At 38.1% G+C, this 23,516-nt stretch overlaps 2 protein-coding genes across 4 annotated transcripts; both read left to right on the forward strand.

Moving 5' to 3' along the window:
* Positions 1 to 176: 176 nt before the first annotated feature.
* On the forward strand, positions 177 to 23,516 carry LOC117971962 (uncharacterized). 3 transcript variants are annotated; one of them, XM_059007782.1, is made up of 8 exons: positions 177 to 762; positions 1,336 to 1,659; positions 20,718 to 21,029; positions 21,817 to 21,927; positions 22,379 to 22,400; positions 22,652 to 22,698; positions 22,781 to 22,839; positions 23,227 to 23,516. In XM_059007782.1, exons 1-8 carry the CDS (start codon positions 723 to 725, stop codon positions 23,284 to 23,286), a joined length of 975 nt encoding a protein of 324 aa, XP_058863765.1. In that variant the 5' UTR covers positions 177 to 722; the 3' UTR covers positions 23,287 to 23,516. The 3 variants fall into 3 exon arrangements, with proteins under 3 accessions (XP_058863765.1, XP_034765848.2, XP_058863764.1); XM_059007781.1 differs by lacking the exons at positions 177 to 762; positions 1,336 to 1,659 and adding exons at positions 19,051 to 19,454; positions 20,040 to 20,363; XM_034909957.2 differs by lacking the exons at positions 20,718 to 21,029; positions 21,817 to 21,927; positions 22,379 to 22,400; ... (1 more) ...; positions 22,781 to 22,839; positions 23,227 to 23,516 and adding exons at positions 2,006 to 2,311; positions 4,233 to 4,359; positions 4,832 to 5,108.
* Positions 9,138 to 14,107, forward strand: LOC117395421 (T cell receptor beta chain MC.7.G5-like). The gene is made up of 5 exons (XM_033994317.3): positions 9,138 to 9,549; positions 11,003 to 11,338; positions 11,852 to 11,956; positions 12,957 to 13,000; positions 13,422 to 14,107. The coding sequence occupies exons 1-5, from the start codon at positions 9,204 to 9,206 to the stop codon at positions 13,446 to 13,448; spliced, it is 858 nt and encodes a 285-aa protein (XP_033850208.3). The 5' UTR covers positions 9,138 to 9,203; the 3' UTR covers positions 13,449 to 14,107.

A 23,516-nucleotide genomic window follows, 5' to 3' on the forward strand; every position in this document is an offset into this window, starting at 1 on the left:
TGCTGCTGTCCGGGGGTGCTGTTGCTAAGTCCATGCTTTATCTCAATAGCAGCTGGAATAAGGGGGCAGCAGAGTATGGGCTTGATTGGTTGAGCCGGACAGCGGCGGGAAATGAAGAGAGGGTATATAAGAAGGTGCATGAGCCTGTGGGAGGGAGACAGCGAGAGAGACCGAGAAGAGTGCAGCGAAAGCGTGAAAGTTAGACTAAAGGATTTCTTAATTTTTGGTGGCGTGAATTCTGGCCTCGAACAGGAATTCTCTGTTTAGTATCGCGATAAACAATTTCACACTGTCTCTCCGAGTCCTGCTTCATAGATGTTACACGAAGCACGACACAGCCCTTCTCTACAATACGCGTTTGTTTAACACTCTAAAAACAGGCTTCTAAAAAAAGAAATGTTCGCAAATTTGTATTTCATTTTACAAAAAGAAACGGCTTTGACACCGAGGTGAATCAGGCAGAGTTTTAGAATAGAGATTGGAATTAATAAGCATTTTGTTTGAATATTAATATTGGTGTAAGAATACATGTTTGTGTTTGTTTAGACATATATAACTGTGATCTTGTGGTAGTGAAGGACCTTGCAGCGGGATCTGTATACAATATCTGCACTTCCTGGCTTGTCTGTTGCAGCCCCTCTTCTTGCCCTGTTCACTGATAGTGTCTGCAGTGCGGATCACACACACAACATCCTCGCCAGCCTTGCTGTGCACTTCCCACCATGCTGCTCCGGCTCATTCTGCTATTCTACACGCTGCAAGGTAAGCGTGGCTTTACTGTTTATATTCTAACATCGCACAGCAAATCTGTGTTTCACTTTTATATTACTCTTGCATTTTGTATATTATTACTTATAGATTTTTTTTTTTAGTTTCAATTAACCTATATGATTTATTTTTGTATACGGCACCGTTCACACTATACAGAATACGATTTCAATGTATTATTTAATGAAAACGATAAATCTTTCTAGAGTTTGAAGTATTATTATTATTATTATTATTATTATTATTATTATTATTATTATTATTATTTATAATTATTATTAAATTATTTTTTTTCCATTTACCGAGTAGATTCTTAAAATGTTTTGGTTGGCCATGTTATTGCTGTTTGGAAAACTAAAAGAAACTCCTTCAATAATAATAATAATAATAATAATAATAATACCATTTGCCAATTGCTAACTAAATTACCTATTACTAAATGTTCTCCTGTTGGCCCAGGTCCATTTATTCCATATTATTATTATTATTATTATTATTATTATTATTATTATTATTATTAGAGATATAAACAGTAGGCTCTTCGTTTTTCTTTTGTTCTCGTTTCAGTTGCAGATGCAGGACTGTTCCAATACCCGCCCTTAGTCAGAGCCGAGGTCGGGAGCAGCGTAAATTTGACCTGCGATATCGGGGACTTCTCCACTGCAAAGTGTTTCACTGTCATCTGGTTCAAACTGCAGTCCAAGAGCATCCCGACCCTAGAAACTTATCAAAGTGTCAGAGCCAGTGGCAGCTTGGTAGGCGACGAAATCGAGAAAACCTGTTCCCTGAATCTAAACAACGCGCAGGTGAAGGATTCTGGGACTTACTATTGCGCTTTTATTAGGAGCCCAGTCATGTACTTGGGCAATGGATCCACGTTATTAGTACGAGGTAAGAAGGTATTGAATAAGTATGATGGTTTCTGAAATAATGTGTTATTTTGATGAAATGTTTTTGCTTTAAGGGCAGTGGGGCGATGTTGCAGCGGGTCGGAGGCGAACATGGAGAGTAAATATATCGTGTGTATCCATTGTGTCAATATTGAACATTGGGCTGGATTTGAGATTGAAGTGAACTGTACAGCCTTCTTTAAGAACAGCATACATCGCTGTAAAATTCTCTGATAAAGTCCAGCTATGGCTTCAACGTCTTATAGGTTAGGTTATACAACGTAATTATCCAGCATGCTTTCTTAATGTTTTATATATTCACATCGCTCTTATTGTTTCCAATACAGAACGCTCCGATGACCCCGCTTATGTTGAAATCCTCACCCCTTCAGAGTCAGACGGCGAAGTCCAGTCCAGCGGCGCCGCTACTTTAGTGTGTCTGGTGTTCGGGGTATCCGAACCGGCTCGTGTCTACTGGCTCATCGAACACGGACTGACCGACTCCGGGTCCGGAGATTCCAGCGAGTCCACTCCGGACTTTATCAGGAATCAGATCACCATTGCGGGCGAGGTCTGGAGCAGCGGGGCCGTGTGCACGTGTGTAGTGGAAACAGAGAGCGGGCGCGACATGAGCAAAAGCGTGAGCAAGACCGGTAAGAGAGTTAGAAACCTGAACATGTTTTTTGTGATTAATTCTTTTCATTCATCCTTGAATAAATAAATAAAACAACATTATCATATAGATACAGGGCATCAAGGTATATCCGGATTTCTATAAAGTACAAGATTTAAATTGCAGTCATTTTGATAGATGTCTTTGGCAGGCAATACACGTGTTTGTTTAATGATCAATTTACCTTTAAATAAGTAATCTGATGTCCAGCAAACATCGCATACACAGATCTCAACGAGTCGAATAGCCAGTGTAACATGAGAATTATACTTTGATATCATCTCCCGAAGAAGTGGAACTGTTCGTATCATGAAGATGGAATCTGATTATCTTAATTTCTCTTGTTTTAAGATCAGATTTGTGAATTGCTTAGACTCTGCTGCCAATGCTTCTCCTTCGTACATTCACAAACAGATCTAGGTCTTATTGAATCTGTGCTTGATCTCTGTATGCAGCTCACTAAGTTTGAACCGCACATGTTTGTATGGTGTTGTTTGTACTTTGCAATTGTCCTTTTGTTGTTTTCCGGGACCCTCTTGTAAATGAAGCCTCGGTCTCAATGGGTACATCTCCCGGTTAAATACATGCATACTGTACATACGTAAATAAATACATTGAAGTTAGATCACGTCTTGTTAAAGGCAGTTTTAAATATGCTTTGCAAATGAAATCAACACCAAGTAAGAAGAAAACATGATGTTTTAGTATGTATGTACTTGTACTGTAATGAGTTTAAACAAAAGAAAAACTTCAATGTCTGCAGTGTAGGTTACTAAATATCAATCTCATTAACACAGAGGACCATTTCTGATTGGATCAGTATTAGGTCATCTGGTATTACTAATCTACATTAATGATTTAGATTCTGGTATAGTAAGCAAACTTGTTCAATTTGCAGATGACACAAAAATAGGAGGAGTGGCAAACACTGTTGCAGCAGCAAAGGTTATTCAAAATGATTTAGACAGCATTCAGAACTGGGCAGACACATGGCAAATTACATTCAATAGAGAAAAGCGTAAGGTACTGCAGGCAGGCAATACAAATGTGCATTATAAATATCCTATGGGAGATACTGAAATTGAAGAAAGAATATATGAAAAAGACCTAGGAGTTTATGTTGACTCAGAAATGTCTTCATCTAGACAATGTGGGGAAGCTACAAAAAAGGCCAACAAGATATATAGTGAAAAGTGTTGAATTTAAATCAAGGGAAGTAATGTTAAAACTTTACAGTGCATTAGTAAGACCTCACCTAGAATATTGTGTTCAGTTCTGGTCACCTCGTTACAAAAAGGATATTGCTGCTCTAGAAAGAGCGCAAAGAACAGCGACCAGAATTATCCCGGGTTTAAAAGGCATGTCGTATGCAGACAGGCTAAAATAATTGAATCTATTCAGTCTTGAACAAAGACTACGCGGTGATCTGATTCAAGCATTCAAAATTCTAAAAGGTATAGACAATGTCGACCCAGGGGACTTTTTCAACCTGAAAAAAGAAACAAGGACCAGGGGCCACAAATGGAGATTAGATAAAGGGGCATTCAGAACAGAAAATAGGAGGCACTTTTTTACTCAGAGAATTGTGTGGGTCTGGAACCAACTCCCCAATAATGTTGTTGAAGCTGACACCCTGGGATCCTTCAAGAAGCTGCTTGATGAGATTCTGGGATCAATAAGCTAGTAACAACCAAACTAGCAAGATGGGCCGAATGGCCTCCTCTCATTTGTAAACCTTCTTATATACAGCTGTCTTCAAGTGAGGACAAGAGATTAACAATGTCGGAGCATCCTATATCAAAACGAAAGCGACAAAATGTTGTTACCTGAGTCTTCTATGAGTTGTACTGCATTCGAATAGAAACATTACCTTTACTTGTCTTTTTTGTATCTCTGTTTAGCTCGGGCTGCAGGTTGCTTTCCTTATTCGGTCTGGCGGTATGTCTTCATCCCCGGGGTTCTCGTTGCGATGTGGATTCACTTTGCTGTAGTTCGCTGGAACAATAACAAGCAAAGCTAATTGCAAAGGTAATATTTAGTTTATTTACTTTGGGGCCCTATTTTTGGAAGAAATACTTTTCCATCGCGTAAGCCCTTCTTCCAGCAGGCAAACAGCACAGGTACATCTCAATAATGAGGCAGTAATACAAAGAGAGACCGAAGAGCTGAAGATCAAATGGTTTTGAATAACGGATTTATATCTATTTGAGCGGATCCATTAAAAAGGTTTCACCAAAGAAAACTATAAAAAAATATAAAACCAGAATAGAACTATTGGTATTGGGGCTCCAAATGGGTCCATTTAGAACCTTTTGATTCCAAATGGAACCCATTCTATAGAACCTAAACGTGCTAGAGTTCTAATGGTTCTAGTTTCTTAAATATCATGGTCTTTTTGTTTTGCAAATACTTTATACAAACATATTTGACAGTGAAATGTTTAATAGGGTTTTGATTTTCATTTGTGATCTGACCAGAATTATTTATCCTCTCCTCACAGAGGTCGTTTTCAAGAGGAAAGATGAAGCAATGGAAATGCATTTAACTGAAGAAGTCCTTTTCTTTATTTGAATACAGCCTTGCTTCTGTCATTATATTGAACTTCATTTCCATTCTCAAAGTATTACAAGAGTGCATTAAAGGCATTGAAGGTGCACCAGATCATACATTCAAATGAGATCTAGACACAAGTGCTTAATGTTTTGGATATGCACCATAGACTTCATTATCTTCACAGTAAAGTGCTTGGTAATTAAAAATCTTTAAATGTTATAATTGCTCCCACTGTGTATAAGTAAAGAAAAAAAACTAATAAAATACTTGAATTCAACACTTTTTTTTCTTGCATGTTTAACTAATTCACTCTGAAAAACCAAATGTTTGAAATGAGTTGCATATAATGATTTTTGCTTGTTGGACCATATTAAGAAGTTCTTTTTCTAGGTAGAAAACAAAACACTCATGCTAAAAAGCTTCAGCAGCGATGTAAATAAGACTCCCATTGCATAGCTGTTTGATCCATTCCTAGTTTTACTATGAGTTCAATCAGACACACCTGAGCTTCTAACATATACACTGTAGCTGATCAAGCTCGTAGTAAAACCTGGAATGGGTGAAACTGCTGTGCAATAGGAGTCTTATTACCATCCCTGCTAATATATAAACTCAGGAGTTTCCTTCACAAGGTCCGATGTGAACCTACGTTATTTATAGCCAGTTTGGTAAAAGGAACAGTTTGATTTTCGCTCCCCCCAAAAATAGTGAAATAATAAATGCTTGGTGTTTATTTTGATTGTTAGGATTTCAAATGATGAGCCATTTTTTTTTATTGAATTCTTCTTTGCAAACACGAGGCTTCAATATGAATTGTGTTCTGTCGTTGATCTCACGGTTTCAGATCACTCTGCGTTTATCTTTTAAGTATTAATACCTGGTACTAGAAAACTCCTGGCTCGATCCATTAAAACTCAATCTCTCAGTTCATCAACTACTGACAAATTCTTGGAAGCATTGTCCGCTTCATCTTTTATTCAGCCAGGATTGGTTGAAGAGCTGGTGGAAAATTATAACGACATTCTAACAAACACATTAGATACTATTGCACCTTATAAAATTAAGAAAGTGGGTATGAAAAGATTCTCCCCATGGTTTAACGACACAACACGTATGAACAAACACATGTGTCACAAACTACCATAGATGGAGAGCTACTAGACTTCAGGTTATTTCATTTGGAAAGCTAATATTTTTCAAATATAGGGCTGCACTATCCTCAGCAAGATCAGCCTCTTATTCAAATCTCATTGAAACAAATAAGAATAATCCTAAATTTCTATTTCAGTCTATAGCTAAGTTAACTAATCCTCCTCCAGAGTCTGTCCAATCAAACACTATCATCGGTAAGTTGTAATGACTTCATGAATCACTTTAACAAAAAAAAGGTTTCTGACATTAGGACTCAGATATTGAACAGCGTACCAAATTTAGATGTGTCATATAGATCTGGCTAATATAGTTAAGAAGATGAAATCCACTACATGTGCTTTAGATCCTATCCCTACACCACTTTTTTAAAGAGTATTCTCCAAAATAAATGCCACAGCATTAAATATTGTGAATAGCTCCCTTTATTCAGGTATTTATAAAATAGAGGAGAGAACTAAGAGAAGAGATCACATTACTCCTGTGCTAGCATCTCTGCGCTGGCTTCCGGTCTGATTCAGGATAGATTTGAAGGTGTTGCTTTTAACTTACAAGGCATTAAATGGCCTTGCACCATCTTATTTAAATGATCTTTTATTACCAAGACACCCATTCAGATCACAGAATGCCAGGTTGCTTACTGTCCCACAAATTTTTAAAAAAAAGGTGGTAGAGCATTCAGCTATAGGGCCCCAAAACTCTGGAATGATCTGCCTAGCTCTGTAAGGGAAGCACCAAGTGTCACTGCTTTTAAAACAAGATTAAAAACACACTTTTATAATGTAGAGTTTTTATGCTATAATGATGTATTATTATTATTATTAGTAGTAGTAGTAGTAGTAGTAGTAGTAGTAGTAGTAGTAGTAGTAGTAGTAGTAGTAGTAGTAGTAGTAGCAGTAGCAGTAGCAGTAGCAGTATCCATTGGACTGATTTAGCTGCAAATTGCCAAACCAACCCAAATGCAAATGTGCACAACTTTTATGAAAGAAAAAAACAACATAAAATACATTTATAAAATTGTGGCTAACAAATGACACAGAAATGCAATTAAAGTATTAATATTGTGCCCAATGCTTTGTGATCATTGGCCGATTGTGTTTTAATGCGTTCTAGTTAATGTTTTAAAAGCTGATTTTAAAAAGCAATTGAATAATACTGTTTTTGGTTTACAGTAGATTAAATACCACTTCACCATAAAGACCTTGATAAATATGGCCACCACACTGTAAAACCACATTTAACAATCTAAATCCATGCAACATATTTTAGATTGCAATTAACATTTGATATGATTTTATTAGACTTTTTTTCCACGAGTCTGCAAGCTGCCTAAAACAACAACTAAATACGTGTGATGGTTTATTTCTCCCTCCTATAGGTTGTGAATGTCTGCAGATTGCTGTGGGTCAGTTTGGTCACTGAAATATCGAAGGGGGTGGGGGTGCAGGTGTTGTTGTCCCTTCACACGGCTTGATAGCTGGGGAGGAGACCACCACGGTACACAGTCTATATGCTGTGGTTCTTTATTTTCCACTGATAAGCATCAACTAATACACACTTCATGTGTGATGAGCACACCACCGCAGAAACCACCTGGCTGCTGTTCTGCACAGGATATCAAATCTTCAAGCGATAGAGACTGAGCTGAAACTTCACAGGCAATACTTTTTGCTCTGCTTTGAATGCTGCATTTTTCAAAGGAGGTCTGAAGATGGTTCGCATTCTCATCCTTGAGATAATAGTTCTGTTTTTTGGAAACTCTGGTACGTGTACTTGTCTTTTTTTCTCTTATGCAAGTTCTGAAACAAATCTGTAAAATGTAGCAGTTTTACTAACCACTGTCTGTAAGTTTGCCACTTTAATAATAATAATAATAATAATAATAATAATAATAATAATAATAATAATAATAATAATAATAATAATAATAATAATAACACGTATCATCGTGATAAATTAACACTGGTTGTATTGTAAAAGGTTAACAAAAAAAAACTATATTGAAAATCTTTACATTAATCTCAGGGGGGTATGTACTAATTAGCCGTTTGTTGCTGGTTCTGTAAAATGTCACAGTTTGTTTTTCGTTTTACAAGAAATGGTGCGAATCTAGCACAGTGGTAAATACCTTTAGAATAAGGCGCTGTATAGGTATTAACATTGCGCTTTATTGATCTGTCTTCCTGACTCGAATAGCTCTGAAGTTCAATCTGTATCACGTATCTCTTCACAGAGTCCTGTCATGTGTACTATGGCACAATAGCAAGAGTCGCCCTGGTCTCTGCGCTGCCAGCTTTCCTCCTGATATATGATATATGTCGTCATTTAAAACAGAAATGAGAAATGTAGGTGTCATCTTTGACCCAGATCATTCTTACAGAAATAATTTTTGTCATCTAAGAAATATCGCCAAATTGAGAAGCATTCTTTTACTGACCAGATGCTGAGAGACTGATGCATGCTTTTGTATCTTCTATATTGATTACTGCAATGCCCTATTCTCTGGTATTCGTAGTCATGCTATATCTCGAATGTAACTTATACACATTTCTGCTGGTACAGTTTTAACAGGGACTACGAGACAGGAACACATGACCCCTGTGCTAGCACCTCCGCATTGCCTTCCTGTCCGGTTTAGGATTAATTTGAAGGTGTTATTTTAACTCATAAGGCTTTCAATTGCATCTTAATTAAATGATATTTTAACCCGATCACAGGCTGCCGGCTTATTTACTATTCCCAAGATTCAGAAAAAGAACACAGGTGGCTGAACATTCCGCTATAAAGCCCCTAAACCAAGATATGTAAGGGAAGTACCAACTGAATTATATATATATATATATATATATATATATATATATATATATATATATATATATATATATATATATATATATATATATAAGGTCATGTAGGTACATAAAAACATGCATTTTTTTTCTTGCTCTATCCTATTGTTTTATTTTTTATTTTACTGTTCACTTGTATTGCTTATTGCTACTTTCAATATTTGTCAATGTTTATGTAAAGTGCTTTGGGGCAATTTATCGTGAAAGGCATATATACAAATACAGATTGATCGATTGATTGATTGATTGATAGTTTCCAGTCGTTTTGTATGACTTTTGGTTTTGCCGGCTCACCTCTCTTTTATATATTCGTGTTATTTTATGTTCGATGTAGTTTATCTAGTAGACAGCGCCATGTTGCACCAAACACCGGCTCAGCAGTTCGCTGCGGTTGGAGACCTCGTGGAGACTTTCTGTTCCTCCAGCGCATGCGTCGTAGACACGGATCTGCTGCGCTGGTTCATGAAGAAGGACAGCGAGGTGATCGCTCTGAACACGAGCTGCAAGGCAGGTCCCGGGTGCAGGGTCACTACGAGAGGAGCGAGCAATGGGGACTGCGGGCTGACCATCCGGGACGTGCAGCCCGTCGACTCCGGGGTCTATTACTGCGCTGAATACAGTTCTAACGCCCTGGAGTTCTCAAACGGGTCTTTATTGATCGTCAGAGGTGAAATATAAATACGGGGCTGATTATGAAAGCTTTTTAGTCAAATGTGTGGTTATTCTTATTTTTTTTAATTTGATTTATTTGTGTGTTTGTTTGTTTATTTTCAAAATGTAAAAAGACGCCTTGCAACCGTTATGAACGCTTCCCATACTAAAACCGAGTGCATTAAAGACAATGCATGATAAAGTATGGTAAATACGTTGTATAACATTGGAAAAGCGTGGGAAAACTGCAAAAATACCATGATAAACTTTTGTAAGTGAACATACAGATACATCGACTGATCACACACATATATAAATAAACACATATGCATCTTTCAGGGTATAAAAATGAGATTAGAATATAACCACCAAAGTTGCTCATGTTTTGCTAAAGGTGTTGATTCGTCGTCTAAACACGTGGACGTTTTGCAACATGTGAACCACTTTCTACATTTCAACAAGAATACCGATATAGGCGCTGTCCGGGGTTCTGCTCCCCGGTATAGTCGCTGTCCGGGGTTCTGCTCCCGGTATTGGCGCTGTCCGGGGTTCTGCTCCCCGGTATAGTCGCTGTCCGGGGTTCTGCTCCCCGGTATTGGCGCTGTCCGGGGTTCTGCTCCCCGGTATAGCCGCTGTCCGGGGTTCTGCTCCCCGGTATTGGCGCTGTCCGGGGTTCTGCTCCCCGGTATAGGCGCTGTCCGGGGTTCTGCTCCCCGGTATAGGCGATGTCAGGGACCTGAAATCTCGCGTTCCTGTAAACGCACAAACACACTGTTCTCATCCCACAGTTGTGTGATTCACTTTCTGGCGACTCTTCTCATTTCTCACCTCTCATTTCTTAAGCTGCTAAAAAAAAACTGCAACATTGAGAAGACTTAAGCACAGGTGACTTTACATCTTTCTCCCAATTCAGCTATGGCCGAATATTTTACATCACCTAGAATTTTAGGATTGAGGCATCATTTACTACATAGAATTAACTAACGTTGCTTCATAAAGTCGAGTTACCATATTGGCATACTGTTAACATATTGAATTATGTACCGCTTTGTAGTTTTCCATATACTTATATATATATATATATATATATATATATATATATATATATATATATATATATATATATATATATATATATATATATATATATATTAATGATGTCGCAATCCTAAAATTATATGTAATGCCAAACCTTTGGCCACAGATTTATATTTGTTGGGCTACTGTTGAGCCGGCTGTCAACCATTATGTTTAGGAATGAAAGTCTTGTGCAGAACACTTTAAACACGTCTTAGCGTGTATTTAAATTGCTTGAGAATATACAAAAAAACGTATATAAATACTTAAATGTGTATGATTTTATGTTCAAGCATTTGGTTTAGGTAGTAACGTTGACAGTGTTTTAAAACGAAATTATTTTATTTTAGACTATATTTCTATATATAAATAATGTTTATATCAATTTTCAGACAGTTTTATGGAGAATGCTTCTGTGTCTATCCTGGTCCCCGTTGCCCCCGCCAGCGCGCTCGATTCGGAGCGGACGCTGACATTAGTCTGCCTGGCCCGGGGCTTCTCCTCGCCCCTGATCCGGTTTCAGTGGTTCATCTCCGGTAGCCTCACGGCGGCACCAGCTCCGCACTCCGGTATCAAAGAGACGGGCGGAGGCGGAGAGAGCTACAGCGCCACGAGCAGGCTGACAATCCCGGCGGAGACGTGGCAGAGCGGGGCGGTGTGCGCCTGTGGAGCGCAATTGAACTCGAGCACCGTCATCCGCAGCAGGGAGATCTCATACACAGCGGGAGGTGTGTATACTTAAGAGATTTCTATCATCGTGTTTAGAGTGTGACATGTTACTTATGAGATTGTTGGTCTGCTGTGTTGAGTATAGTTATTTCCAGTTTCTCCGTTTTCAATGCAACTATGAAATAATAATAATAATAATAATAATAATAATAATAATAATAATAATAATAATAATAATAATAATAATAATAATAATAATAATAATAATAATAATAACATGTATCATCGTGCTAAATTAACACTATTTGTATTGTAAAAGGTTAACAAAAAATATATATATTGAAAATCTTTACATTAATCTCAGGGGGGTATGTACTAATTAGCCGTTTGTTGCTGGTTCTGTAAAATGTCACAGTTTCTTTTTCGTTTTACAAGAAATGGTGCGAATTTAGCACAGTGGTAAATACCTTTAGAATAAGGCGCTGTATAGGTATTAACATTGCGCTTTATTGATGTGTCTTCCTGACTCGAATAGCTTTGAAGTTCAATCTGTATCACGTATCTCTTCACAGAGTCCTGTCATGTGTACTATGGCACAATAGCAAGAGTCGCCCTGGTCTCTGCGCTGCCAGCTTTCCTCCTGGGTTTTACGTGTTTTTCAATCTGCAGTAAAAAAGGTAACCCGCATCTATTTACTTGCTGTCAATACTATTCTTTACCCATACACTGTTTAGTAAACTTCGCTTTTTAAAGCTGTTGCGTTTGCAGAGCTGAGATCGATAACGCGTGATCCAGAGTTAACAGAATACTGCGCCACCTGTTTTAAACACCTCAAGCTTTCCTATTCCAATATGCGTGCCTGTGTGCCACTTTACAAAGTAGCCACGGCTAACCGACTCGCTGCTTTATTCAGTTAGAGGTCTTAGTTTTATACAAGTAGTGTGGAGTAGTGGTTAGGGCTCTGGACTCTTGACCGGAGGGTCGTGGGTTTAATTCCAGGTGGGGGGCACTGCTGCTGTACCCTTGAGCAAGGTACTTTACCTAGATTGCTCCAGTAAAAACCCAACTGTATAAATGGGGAATTGTATGTAAAAAAATAATGTGTAAAAAATAATATAATCGTATGTAAAAAATAATGTGATATCTTGTTTCAATTGTAAGTCGTTCTGGATAAGGGCGTCTGCTAAGAAATACATAATAATATGACTTTACAAGATGCGCTGTCTATAACGTTTACTGTTGTATTTCTTAATGCGCCACAGACATTTTAAAGCGGGTTTTTTTTAGTTAAACACGTTGGTGCTATTTGCATCTATTGGCATTCTCTGAATCTTTCACTCCGCTGTGTTTTAAACTTCAATTTGCAAAGGGTCCCGGAGATGAAGAAATACAACGACGGAAACCTCCAAGAGCGACCTAATAAATTCAGCGACAAAAGCTTGTGCCTTTTACATTGTCTTCAAAAGGCTTCTCGTCTTAATGTTTGTCGGTGAGTTTATTAGGTGTCTTTTAGTCTATAAATGCAGTCCTTGCGTGTTTGTTTAATAGGCATGATTGATGAAAACACAGTAAATTTTAGGCAACAACACGGGCCACGTTGTAATTCTGCATTGATCGTGTTGAGCTGTGCTTAGCAATGCTGTATATCAGACACAACGCTTTGTTTTGTATCTTTAGAGGAGACTGCGGATTCCTCGACCCGCAGAGCTGAAAACCCAAAGGTAAAACCTTGCATTGATTCATTAGTATGCATACATGCACAGCCATTTGCACAATGTGCTTTGAAACGAGAAAACCACCCCCGCTTGCTTATGTTAGATATTTCAGTGTTAACACGCATAGGGCTATATTCTTTACTTCAAATTTTCATTAGTGCAAAAAATAAAAAACATCTAATGAAGTCAACAACACAGAAATCAACTCAGACGTTGAATGTTGACGCTTGTAATATTAGTGTCACGTTGTTTCTTTATTCATTTTGTGACGAGTTACTTTCATTAAATATTTTTTACTGAGGGAAAAAAATGCTAATGACGATTTGGAGTAAAGAGCTTTGAGAATTTTAACCAGGTATGATGATTAATGACACTTAACTCCACGTGCTCACCACATCAATATGTTGTCATGTCTTTTCAATATCAGAGCGGCAGAAAGCAGAGAAAACTGTGAGCCAGTACTGCAAGATCAATGGACCAGTACCAGTGCTGCAAGATCAATGGACCAGTACTGCAAGATCAATGGACCAGCACCAGTACTGCAGGATCAATGGACCAGCACACACTGCAAGATCAACCAGCTTTCAGCCTTAGTGTGTAGATTCTGCAGCGTTACATGTGTTCAATAAGCCATGCCAGCTACAACGCGCACCCGTTTAATAGCTTCCGGTATAGAGTTTAGAAAGATGTCTGCAAATGTAACCCTCTGTGTTCTAAATGCTGATCTTATTTTTTTAAGCTAGAAACATGAACTTGAAAAAAAATCTGACAAGTCTTCTGATATGCAAACGTATACAAAAATACCAGATTCTTGACATTTCCACTTCGACTCGAGGAGACTGTTGAGGTCCTGAAAGAAAGTGTTGCAGTTAAAAAAACACACAAGATCAGCTCTTCAAATCTGCTCTTCTGCTGCTTTGCTTTTATGGACTAATAAAAAGTTCAACAAAACAAATATATAAAGTGTCTGTTTTATTTGTAAGTGCATAAACATCTATTTTAATACAGTCTATTTCTTAATACTGTTTCTGCTTATCATAATAAAGCTTACCATGCCTAAGTTAATATTGGGCTGTCCAAGATCAGTGCTAATCGGGGTCTATGAAAAAAAGACATTTAAGTATTAAGGTTTAACAAGAAACATATTTTCCCTTATCTACATCTATGGCCAAAAGTTTTGCATCACACTATATAATTAACTAGTTTTGCTTTACAAAGTCGAATGAAACCTGCTGAGTAATGTTATGTTAACATATTGAATTACACACCGCTTTGTAGTTTTCCATATACTTAACGAAAAACTGACAAAAATTGATAAATGTAACATTTCAAAATCTAACATGAAACACTGTACTACTATTATGGCTTCCGGTAGACTTCTGCAATATCATTTTGTAGTTTTTTTTTTTGATTACATGATGTTAAATTAAAGAACTATATGAAGATAATTTAGATGTCTTTATTATGTCTCACTCCTAAAAATCGAGGTGATGCAAAACTTTTGGCCATAACTGTAGAGTATTGAGTTAAATGTATGAAGTCATTTCTGCAACACCCTGCAAGCACTTAAGTGGAAAGCTAAGGGGAAATTTACCTTAAGCAGCTGGTTTCACAGACCCTGATTCGCGTTAATCTTGGACTATCCAATGTCAGCCCAATTGAATTCAACATGTTAAAATCTTTCATTAAATAAAATAAACCAGGTTTACAACAGCCAGGTTAGTCGAGTGTTTGGTTTCCTAAAATCTTGGACTTTTCTGCACACAATTAAATCACTCGAAGGAGGAGCGCCATCTACTGGTACTGGAAATACATTCAATCTCTGCTTTATTAGAGTTTTGCTGCCTACTAGTGGTCGAGACGGTTACCACAGTTAGACAGTAATTACACACTCTAAAATTACAGTCAAACATTGCTATGCGTTACAATTGGTCTTCACAGAAATCCTGCTATGGGATGTGGTCACTTTAGACAAGTCTTTCTGTGACAATATTATACTATTCAAAAACACTGAATATATATATATATATATATATATATATATATATATATATATATATATATATATATATATATATATATATATATATATATATATATATTACAAACAACAGTATTCTGCTTTCTAGATTGCATATTTTAAAAAAAGAGACTTTATTTTCTTCTGTATAGTACTGATTTTTGTCGTCACCTTCTATGAGTTGATGGATTTTATGTATTTATGTCTCACGTTAAAAATGTTTGTTTTATGGCAACTTCAGTCATAATTATAAAAATAAGAAATGACTCATTTTGAATGCATGCAAGATATTAATAAACTGTACTATCACTGTCTCTTTATTCTTTCGTGTCTGATTTTCAGATACAGTCTCCCGAGTGGCGCATCCGGTAAAGGCGCTCCACGTGGTGTGCAGGATGCACCCTATAGCCTGGAGGCCGACGGTTTGAGTCCAGACTATTCCACTGCCGACTATGGACGGGAGCTCCCGGGGGGCAGCGTACAATTGGCTGCGGATAGCTGCGGATAATTGAAGTCGCGGATGAATGGGTGCCGATAAATGAGGTTCTACAGGATGCACCCCAAGGCTCCATTATAAACTCCTATCTGCTTTTAATCACGGTACTAGCAGTAGCAGATGACGTGATCTGAGCATGGGTTTTAATTGGAGGAGTCCAGTGAGTTTTTTTTCATCAGAGGAAACAAGCCTCCGTTACAAACTCCTATCTGCTATAGAAAATCGTGTTGTTATAGTGTAAATGTCCGCAGTTCTGCGCAGATCTGCACAGTTCTACGCAGATGCGCGTTCTTCGAGGGCTGTTGCGTGACGTCACTAGCTCCACCTGTTGAAATCTGCGCAGATCCTGCACAGCGGTGAGGCCGGCTGCGGCTGTGAACCAAAGAGACGATGCAGACCCGCCAGTCGTAGACCTACTGTCTTTATCGGGAAACGTACCCCAGCTTTACCTTTCCTCACTATTATTTACGCTTACCTGTTCGTCACCATGCTTTCACAGTGCTTTATTACCCTTTGCTATGTTATACTTTGGTCATCATCATACAAATGGCCCAGAGTGCTCCAGGAGTTTACAAACTTCTACAGTGCCGTCCGACCTGAGAGCGCGTTTACAGACGCAGCCTTTGTTGTTAAAGTGACCTCCTGTACATAAAAAGTAACGTCTTTCAAATTATTTCCAACTGTCAGTAAAGAAGAAAAAACAGCAGCGTGGTTTAAATGTATTTTGAAAACAATGTACTTTGTATTACGTTTTTTTTCTAGTGGTATCAGGAAAATATGTATGGCTTTCTTGTACTTCTGTTTAATCCAAACTGAATGGTCACGGACTGTTTGTTTTTCTGCATAGATAGTAAAAGCAAAGAACAAAAACACACACACACACTTCACCTCCCAGTACATGCAGGCCGCTAGTTCCTCTGACGTTTTGCGGCTTACTTCTTCCTCTGGCCTGTACTCGCATGTATGCTTCTGCGTTTTATAAAGTGATATGGAAAATGTTGTCTGGTTTGTCCGGAAGTTTACAGCCAGTAAAGACCTAGGCCTCGCGCTTCTAAATGCCACAACAGTATTTGTTGCAACAACTTCAAAAGGTCTCCCTTCGCTAGACCAGTCAATGTAATAGCACTCAGTATAAAATAACATCTAAAGTAAGCAGCTAGTTCTGCAACACAACCCAAACCTCAACATGACCCAATCGATAAGAATTTCAGGCAACGAAAAAAAAGGGGAGGTATGAGCGCCATGACGTCACATCCAAAAGTACCCGGCTATTCCTCCCCTTCTATACATGTAATGTGATGTTTTATATACAGTACAGTTCATAGCAGCCTCTGTCACAGCATCTGCAATTAGTCAAGTTAGTATTTGGTAAGATGACTGTTTTATATGTTGTCTATACAGTTATCCAATCTATCTATCTATCTATATATATATATATGATTTATTTATTTAGCAGACGCCTTTATCCAAGGCGACTTACAGAGACTAGGGTGTGTGAACTATGCATCAGCTGCAGAGTCACTTACAAATACGTCTCAGAAAGACGGAGCACAAGGAGGTTAAGTGACTTGCTCAGGGTCACACAATGAATCAGTGGCTGAGGTCGGATTTGAACCGGGGACCTCCTACTTACAAGCACTTTTCCTTAACCACTGGACCAATTGAACCTTTAAAAGGCACCACGATCATTCTGCAGTATGCACCTGTAGGCTGTACGCCGTCAATAAATACCGCCAATGTTTATCGATGTATTCTTTGTTTTGCATTTGCTTAATAGTAACAACATGTTAAAATATGTATCAATGTATTGTTTGAATTAAATGAAATGTGTTTCTTACATCTGACCCCATCCTCCTTTACAACTTACCCTGGCCATGGGGTCAATTGTAACATCGGACACCTTGCATATATACACACAGCAGCGTGCACATTTATTAGAACACCTCAATGTTGTAATTGATATCCTTTATATACCTACCTGGGTGTGAGAATTTCAGTTCCAGCCCAGTAATCAGTTATACAATAAGAATAGGCACTCTGTGTGTGAAAATGTCCGACCGCTTTGTGCTTTAATTAGGCGTCTTAAACAACTTCTAAAAAGTCTCCTGCGTTTCACCGTGTGTGGCTCTGTGCTCCTTTTCCCTTACTACGTTAAATAGCATGTGGGGTCTATTCAAGTTCATCAGTGGAATTAGAGAATCGCTCATTTGCCTATTTTGACAATTTTCTAAGATTTTCAGTTCCGGTGGTTTGATTTCATTAGCACAACAAATCAAAACTACAGAAGCAATGGGGTGTTCTGATACAGAAGCAATGGGGTGTTCTGATACAGAAGCAATGGGGTGTTCTGATACAGAAGCAATGGGGTGTTCTAATACAGAAGCAATGGGGTGTTCTAATACAGAAGCAATGGGGTGTTCTGATACAGAAGCAATGGGGTGTTCTAATACAGAAGCAATGGGGTGTTCTGATACAGAAGCAATGGGGTGTTCTGATACAGAAGCAATGGGGTGTTCTGATACAGAAGCAATGGGGTGTTCTAATACAGAAGCAATGGGGTGTTCTAATACAGAAGCAATGGGGTGTTCTGATACAGAAGCAATGGGGTGTTCTAATACAGAAGCAATGGGGTGTTCTAATACAGAAGCAATGGGGTGTTCTGATACAGAAGCAATGGGGTGTTCTAATACAGAAGCAATGGTGTGTTCTAATACAGAAGCAATGGGGTGTTCTAATACAGAAGCAATGGGGTGTTCTGATACAGAAGCAATGGGGTGTTCTGATACAGAAGCAATGGGGTGTTCTAATACAGAAGCAATGGGGTGTTCTGATACAGAAGCAATGGGGTGTTCTGATACAGAAGCAATGGGGTGTTCTGATACAGAAGCAATGGGGTGTTCTGATACAGAAGCAATGGGGTGTTCTGATACAGAAGCAATGGGGTGTTCTAATACAGAAGCAATGGGGTGTTCTAATACAGAAGCAATGGGGTGTTCTGATACAGAAGCAATGGGGTGTTCTGATACAGAAGAAATGGGGTGTTCTGATACAGAAGCAATGGGGTGTTCTAATACAGAAGCAATGGGGTGTCCTGATAAAGAAGCAATGGGGTGTTCTAATATAGAAGCAATGGGGTGTTCTAATATAGAAGCAATGGGGTGTTCTAATACAGAAGCAATGGGGTGTTCTGATACAGAAGCAATGGGGTGTTCTGATAAAGAAGCAATGGGGTGTTCTAATATAGAAGCAATGGGGTGTTCTAATATAGAAGCAATGGGGTGTTCTAATACAGAAGCAATGGGGTGTTCTAATACAGAAGCAATGGGGTGTTCTGATACATTTGCACATGACTATATGTCTGACGTTCTAGTTAAAGGATGACCAGGTGGTAAGCAAACTGTTATAAACAAATTGTCTTTCAAAAGAAAAGTTCCGGAGGATGATGTCTGACAGCAGAAGATGTAGCGGTGTGTTCATTCTTACAATCCGTAGATGTTACACGAAGCACGACACAGCCCTTCTCTATAATACGCGTTTGTTTAACACTCTAAAAACAGGCTTCTAAAAAAAGAAATGTTCGCAAATTTGTATTTCATTTTACAAAAAGAAACGGCTTTGACACCGAGGTGAATTAGGAGGAGTTTTAGAAGATTGGAATTAATGATCACTTTGTTTGAATATTAATATTGGTGTAGGAATGCATGTTTGTGTTGTATGTATTTGTTTAGACATATATAACTGTGATGTTGTGGTAGTGAAGGACCTTGCAGCGGGATCTGTATACAATATCTGCACTTCCTGGCTTGTCTGTTGCAGCCCCTCTTCTTGCCCTGTTCACTGATAGTGTCTGCAGTGCGGATCACACACACAACATCCTCGCCAGCCTTGCTGTGCACTTCCCACCATGCTGCTCCGGCTCATTCTGCTATTCTACACGCTGCAAGGTAAGCGTGGCTTTACTGTTTATATTCTAACATCGCACAACACATCTGTGTTTCACTTTTATATTACTCTTGCATTTTGTATAATATTATTACTTATAGGCTATTTTTTTGTTTCGATTGACCTATATGATTTATTTTTGTATACGGCACCGTTCACACTATACAGAATACGATTTCAATGTATTATTTAATGAAAACGATCTTTCTAGAGTTTGAAGTATTATTATTATTATTATTATTATTATTATTATTATTATTATTATTATTATTATTATTATTATTATTAAATTATTTTTTTCCATTTACCGAGTAGATTCTTAAAATGTTTTGGTTGGCCATGTTATTGCTGTTTGGAAAACTAAAAGAAACTCCTTCAATAATAATAATAATAATAATAATAATACCATTTGCCAATTGCTAACTAAATTACCTATTACTAAATGTTCTCCTGTTGGCCCAGGTCAATTTATTCCATATTATTATTATTATTATTATTATTATTATTATTATTATTATTATTATTATTATTATTATTATTAGAGATATAAACAGTAGGCTCTTCGTTTTTCTTTTTTCTCGTTTCAGTTGCAGATGCAGGACTGTTCCAATACCCGCCCTTAGTCAGAGTCGAGGTCGGGAGCAGCGTCAACTTCACCTGCCATATCGGGGACTTCCAGAAAGCAAAGTGTTTCAGTGTCATCTGGTTCAAACTGCGGTCCAAGGGCATCCCGACCCTGGAAACTTATCAAAGTGTCAGTCCCGGTGGCAGCTTCGTGGGCAACGAAATCAAGAAAACCTGTTCCCTGAACCTAAACAACGCGCAGGTGGACGATTCTGGGACTTACTATTGCGGTTTGATTAGCAGCTCAGCTATATTATTGGGCAATGGATCAACGTTAGTAATACGAGGTAAGAAGGTATTGAATAAGTATGATGGTTTCTGAAATAATGTGTTATTGTGATGAAATGTTTTTGCTTTAAGGGCAGTGGGGCGATGCTGCAGCGGGTCGGAGGCGAACATGGAGAGTAAATATATCGTGTGTATCCATTGTGTCAATATTGAACATTGGGCTGGATTTGAGATTGAAGTCAACGTTTGGCTGTACGGCCTTCTTCAAGAACAGCATACATCTCTGTAGAATTCTCTGATAAAGTCCAGCTATGGCTTCAACGTCTTATAGGTTAGGTTATACAACGTTATTATCCAGCATGTTGTTCTTAATGTTTTATATATTCACATCGCTCTTATTGTTTCCAATACAGAACGCTCCGATGACCTCGCTTATATTGAAATCATCACCCCTTCAGACGGCGAAGTCCAGTCCAGCGGCGCCGCTACTTTAGTGTGTCTGGTGTTCGGGGTATCCGAGCCGGCTCGTGTCTACTGGGTCATAGAAGGAGATGTCGAACACGAACTGACCGACTCCGGGTCCAGAGATTCCAGCGAATCCACTCCGGACTTTATCAGGAATCAGATCACCATTCCAGGCGATGTGTGGAGCAGCGGGTCCGTGTGCACGTGTGTAGTGGAAACAGAGAGCGGGCGCGACATGAGCAAAAGCGTGAGCAAGACCGGTAAGAGAGTTAGAAACCTGAACATTTTTGGGGATCAGTTGTTTTTTCATTCATACTTAAATAAATAAATAAATAAAGCATTATAACGTATATACAGGGCATCAAGGTATATCCGGATTTCTATAAAGTACAAGATTTAAATTGCAGTCATTTTGATAGATGTCTCTGGCAGGCAATACACGTGTTTGTTTAATGATCAATTTACCTTTAAATAAGTAATCTGATGTCCAGCAAACATTGCATACACAGATCTCAACGAGTCGAATAGCCAGTGTAACATGAGAATTATACTTTGATATCATCTCCCGAAGAAGTGGAACTGTTCGTATCATGAAGATGGAATCTGATTATCTTAATTTCTCTTAGATTACGTCTTGTTAAAGGCAGTTTTAAATATGCTTTGCAAATGAAATCAACACCAAGTAAGAAGTAAACATGATGTTTTAGTATGTATGTACTTGTACTGTAATGAGTTTTAAAAAAAGACAAACTTCAATGTCTGCAGTGCAGGTTACTAAATATCAATCTCATTAACACTCAGGCAGGACCATTTCTGATGTGTTAGACAGCGCTGCTACTGGGTAATTAATTAAACAAGCGCTCGTTCAAATAAAGCGTGACTGAAGAACCGTCTCTGAAAGAGGATCTTGAAAATGATCAGAATCGTGAAGGCGCCGCATCTTCTTGCGCCTCTTAATGCATCCCTCGTGTCAGCAGCACTATTGTACTGAAGCGGTATACAGTACCGGTGCGCGGTTCTCTTTTCACCTGTTTAACTGTGTTACAGGGAGCGGTGCGTGTCCACTCTTCCTCTATGGGTCGCTGGCGGCAGCTTCATTTCTTCTGATTACTTTGTTAATTACACTGGCAATATGCTATCGAAGACAGAATAAACCAGGTAATTATTATTATTATTATTATTATTATTATTATTATTATTATTATTATTATTATTAATTTCTTAGCAGACGCCCTTATCCAGGGCGACTTACAATTGTTACAAGATATCACATTATTCAGATATCACATTCTTTTTACATACAATTACCCATTTATACAGTTGGGTTTTTACTGGAGCAATCTAGGTAAAGTACCTTGCTCAAGGGTACAACAGCAGTGTCCCCCACTGGGGATTGAACCCACGACCCTCCGGTCAAGAGTCCAGAGCCCTAACCACTACTCCACAATGCTTATCCAGTGCGACTGACAGCTGTATACAAAAAATACATATCAAGAATTACAGTACAAATAATATATATTATTAACAAGCTATTCTAAATACGGCAAAACTACAAAAGATTTAGAAGTAAATTCATGTTTTTTTCTTTGTTTGTTTTTGTGCCAAACAGATGCGCATTTGGCAAATGAACGGTAAGTATTTATCTAACTATTGCTTAGTGTAAAGTAGCCTACACCGAATAGTGTGAAGTAGCTCATTTATATATATATACGGACTGAATGCTTCGATTGATGCGTGTGCGTGTTGAGCATGTATGTGTTTTAACTATTTATCACAGATTCCATGAATACTGAAGACAGAGTTCATATTGTTCACATTCACTTTTCTGATAGACCTTTCGGATAGTATTTACTCTCGTGTCTAACATAGATTTGCGTTACAGGGATGACGTCAAACAAACACCTGTCAGGTCTAAGAAACAAACCACAGGTACGTGATACGACGTTTTACATACTCTGCTAATGAGCTTTTCAAAATTGAAATTATGTTTAAAATCATATTTTTTTCACAGGGCAATGTGAAAACACGGGTTCTGGAGGAAAGCACGCCAGACCGAAGATAGGATCAGAGGTACAGTATTATTATTATTATTATTATTATTATTATTATTATTATTATTATTATTATTATTATTATTATTATTATTATGATTGCGTCATTTTCTCATTAGGTCTAAATACATATACAGGTATACAAGCACATACATACATAGATACACTTACAGATATTAAAATGCAATTTCACCTTATCTCTTGGTTTACTTGTAAGCCCTCCTTCCAGCGCGTAATCAGCGCGTAAACCAAGTGAGACTAGGGCCCTAAAATACTCCAGTGAAGTAATATGAATTCATGATAATCTCACACGGCTTCTTTTGAACGGATCTATATTCCTTTCATATGTCAATACTATATGATAGTACAGCAACAAGACGAGAGAAAAACAACTTTTTTTTGGCAGGTCCCGGATGACGTGCAGTACGCCAGTCTGCAGTTCGAGGCGCGCGGGCGACGGAAATGAAGACCGGGGCTGGACAGATTATTAGAAACACCTGTGTCATGTAGCACACACTTCTGTGTAACTGCACTGTCCCTCGTAGCGCTCAATCATCTGATATGCAAATAGCAGCACCGCTTTGCACTATGATATTTGAATGTATCCAATAAATATTTGTAACAATATCAAATAATTAAATGCAATATATGTAACCCCTGCTTTAAAAATAATTGAAATACGCAATACAAATAATT

Source organism: Acipenser ruthenus, chromosome 35 (genome assembly GCF_902713425.1).
Source record: "Acipenser ruthenus chromosome 35, fAciRut3.2 maternal haplotype, whole genome shotgun sequence".
NCBI lineage: Eukaryota > Metazoa > Chordata > Actinopteri > Acipenseriformes > Acipenseridae > Acipenser > Acipenser ruthenus.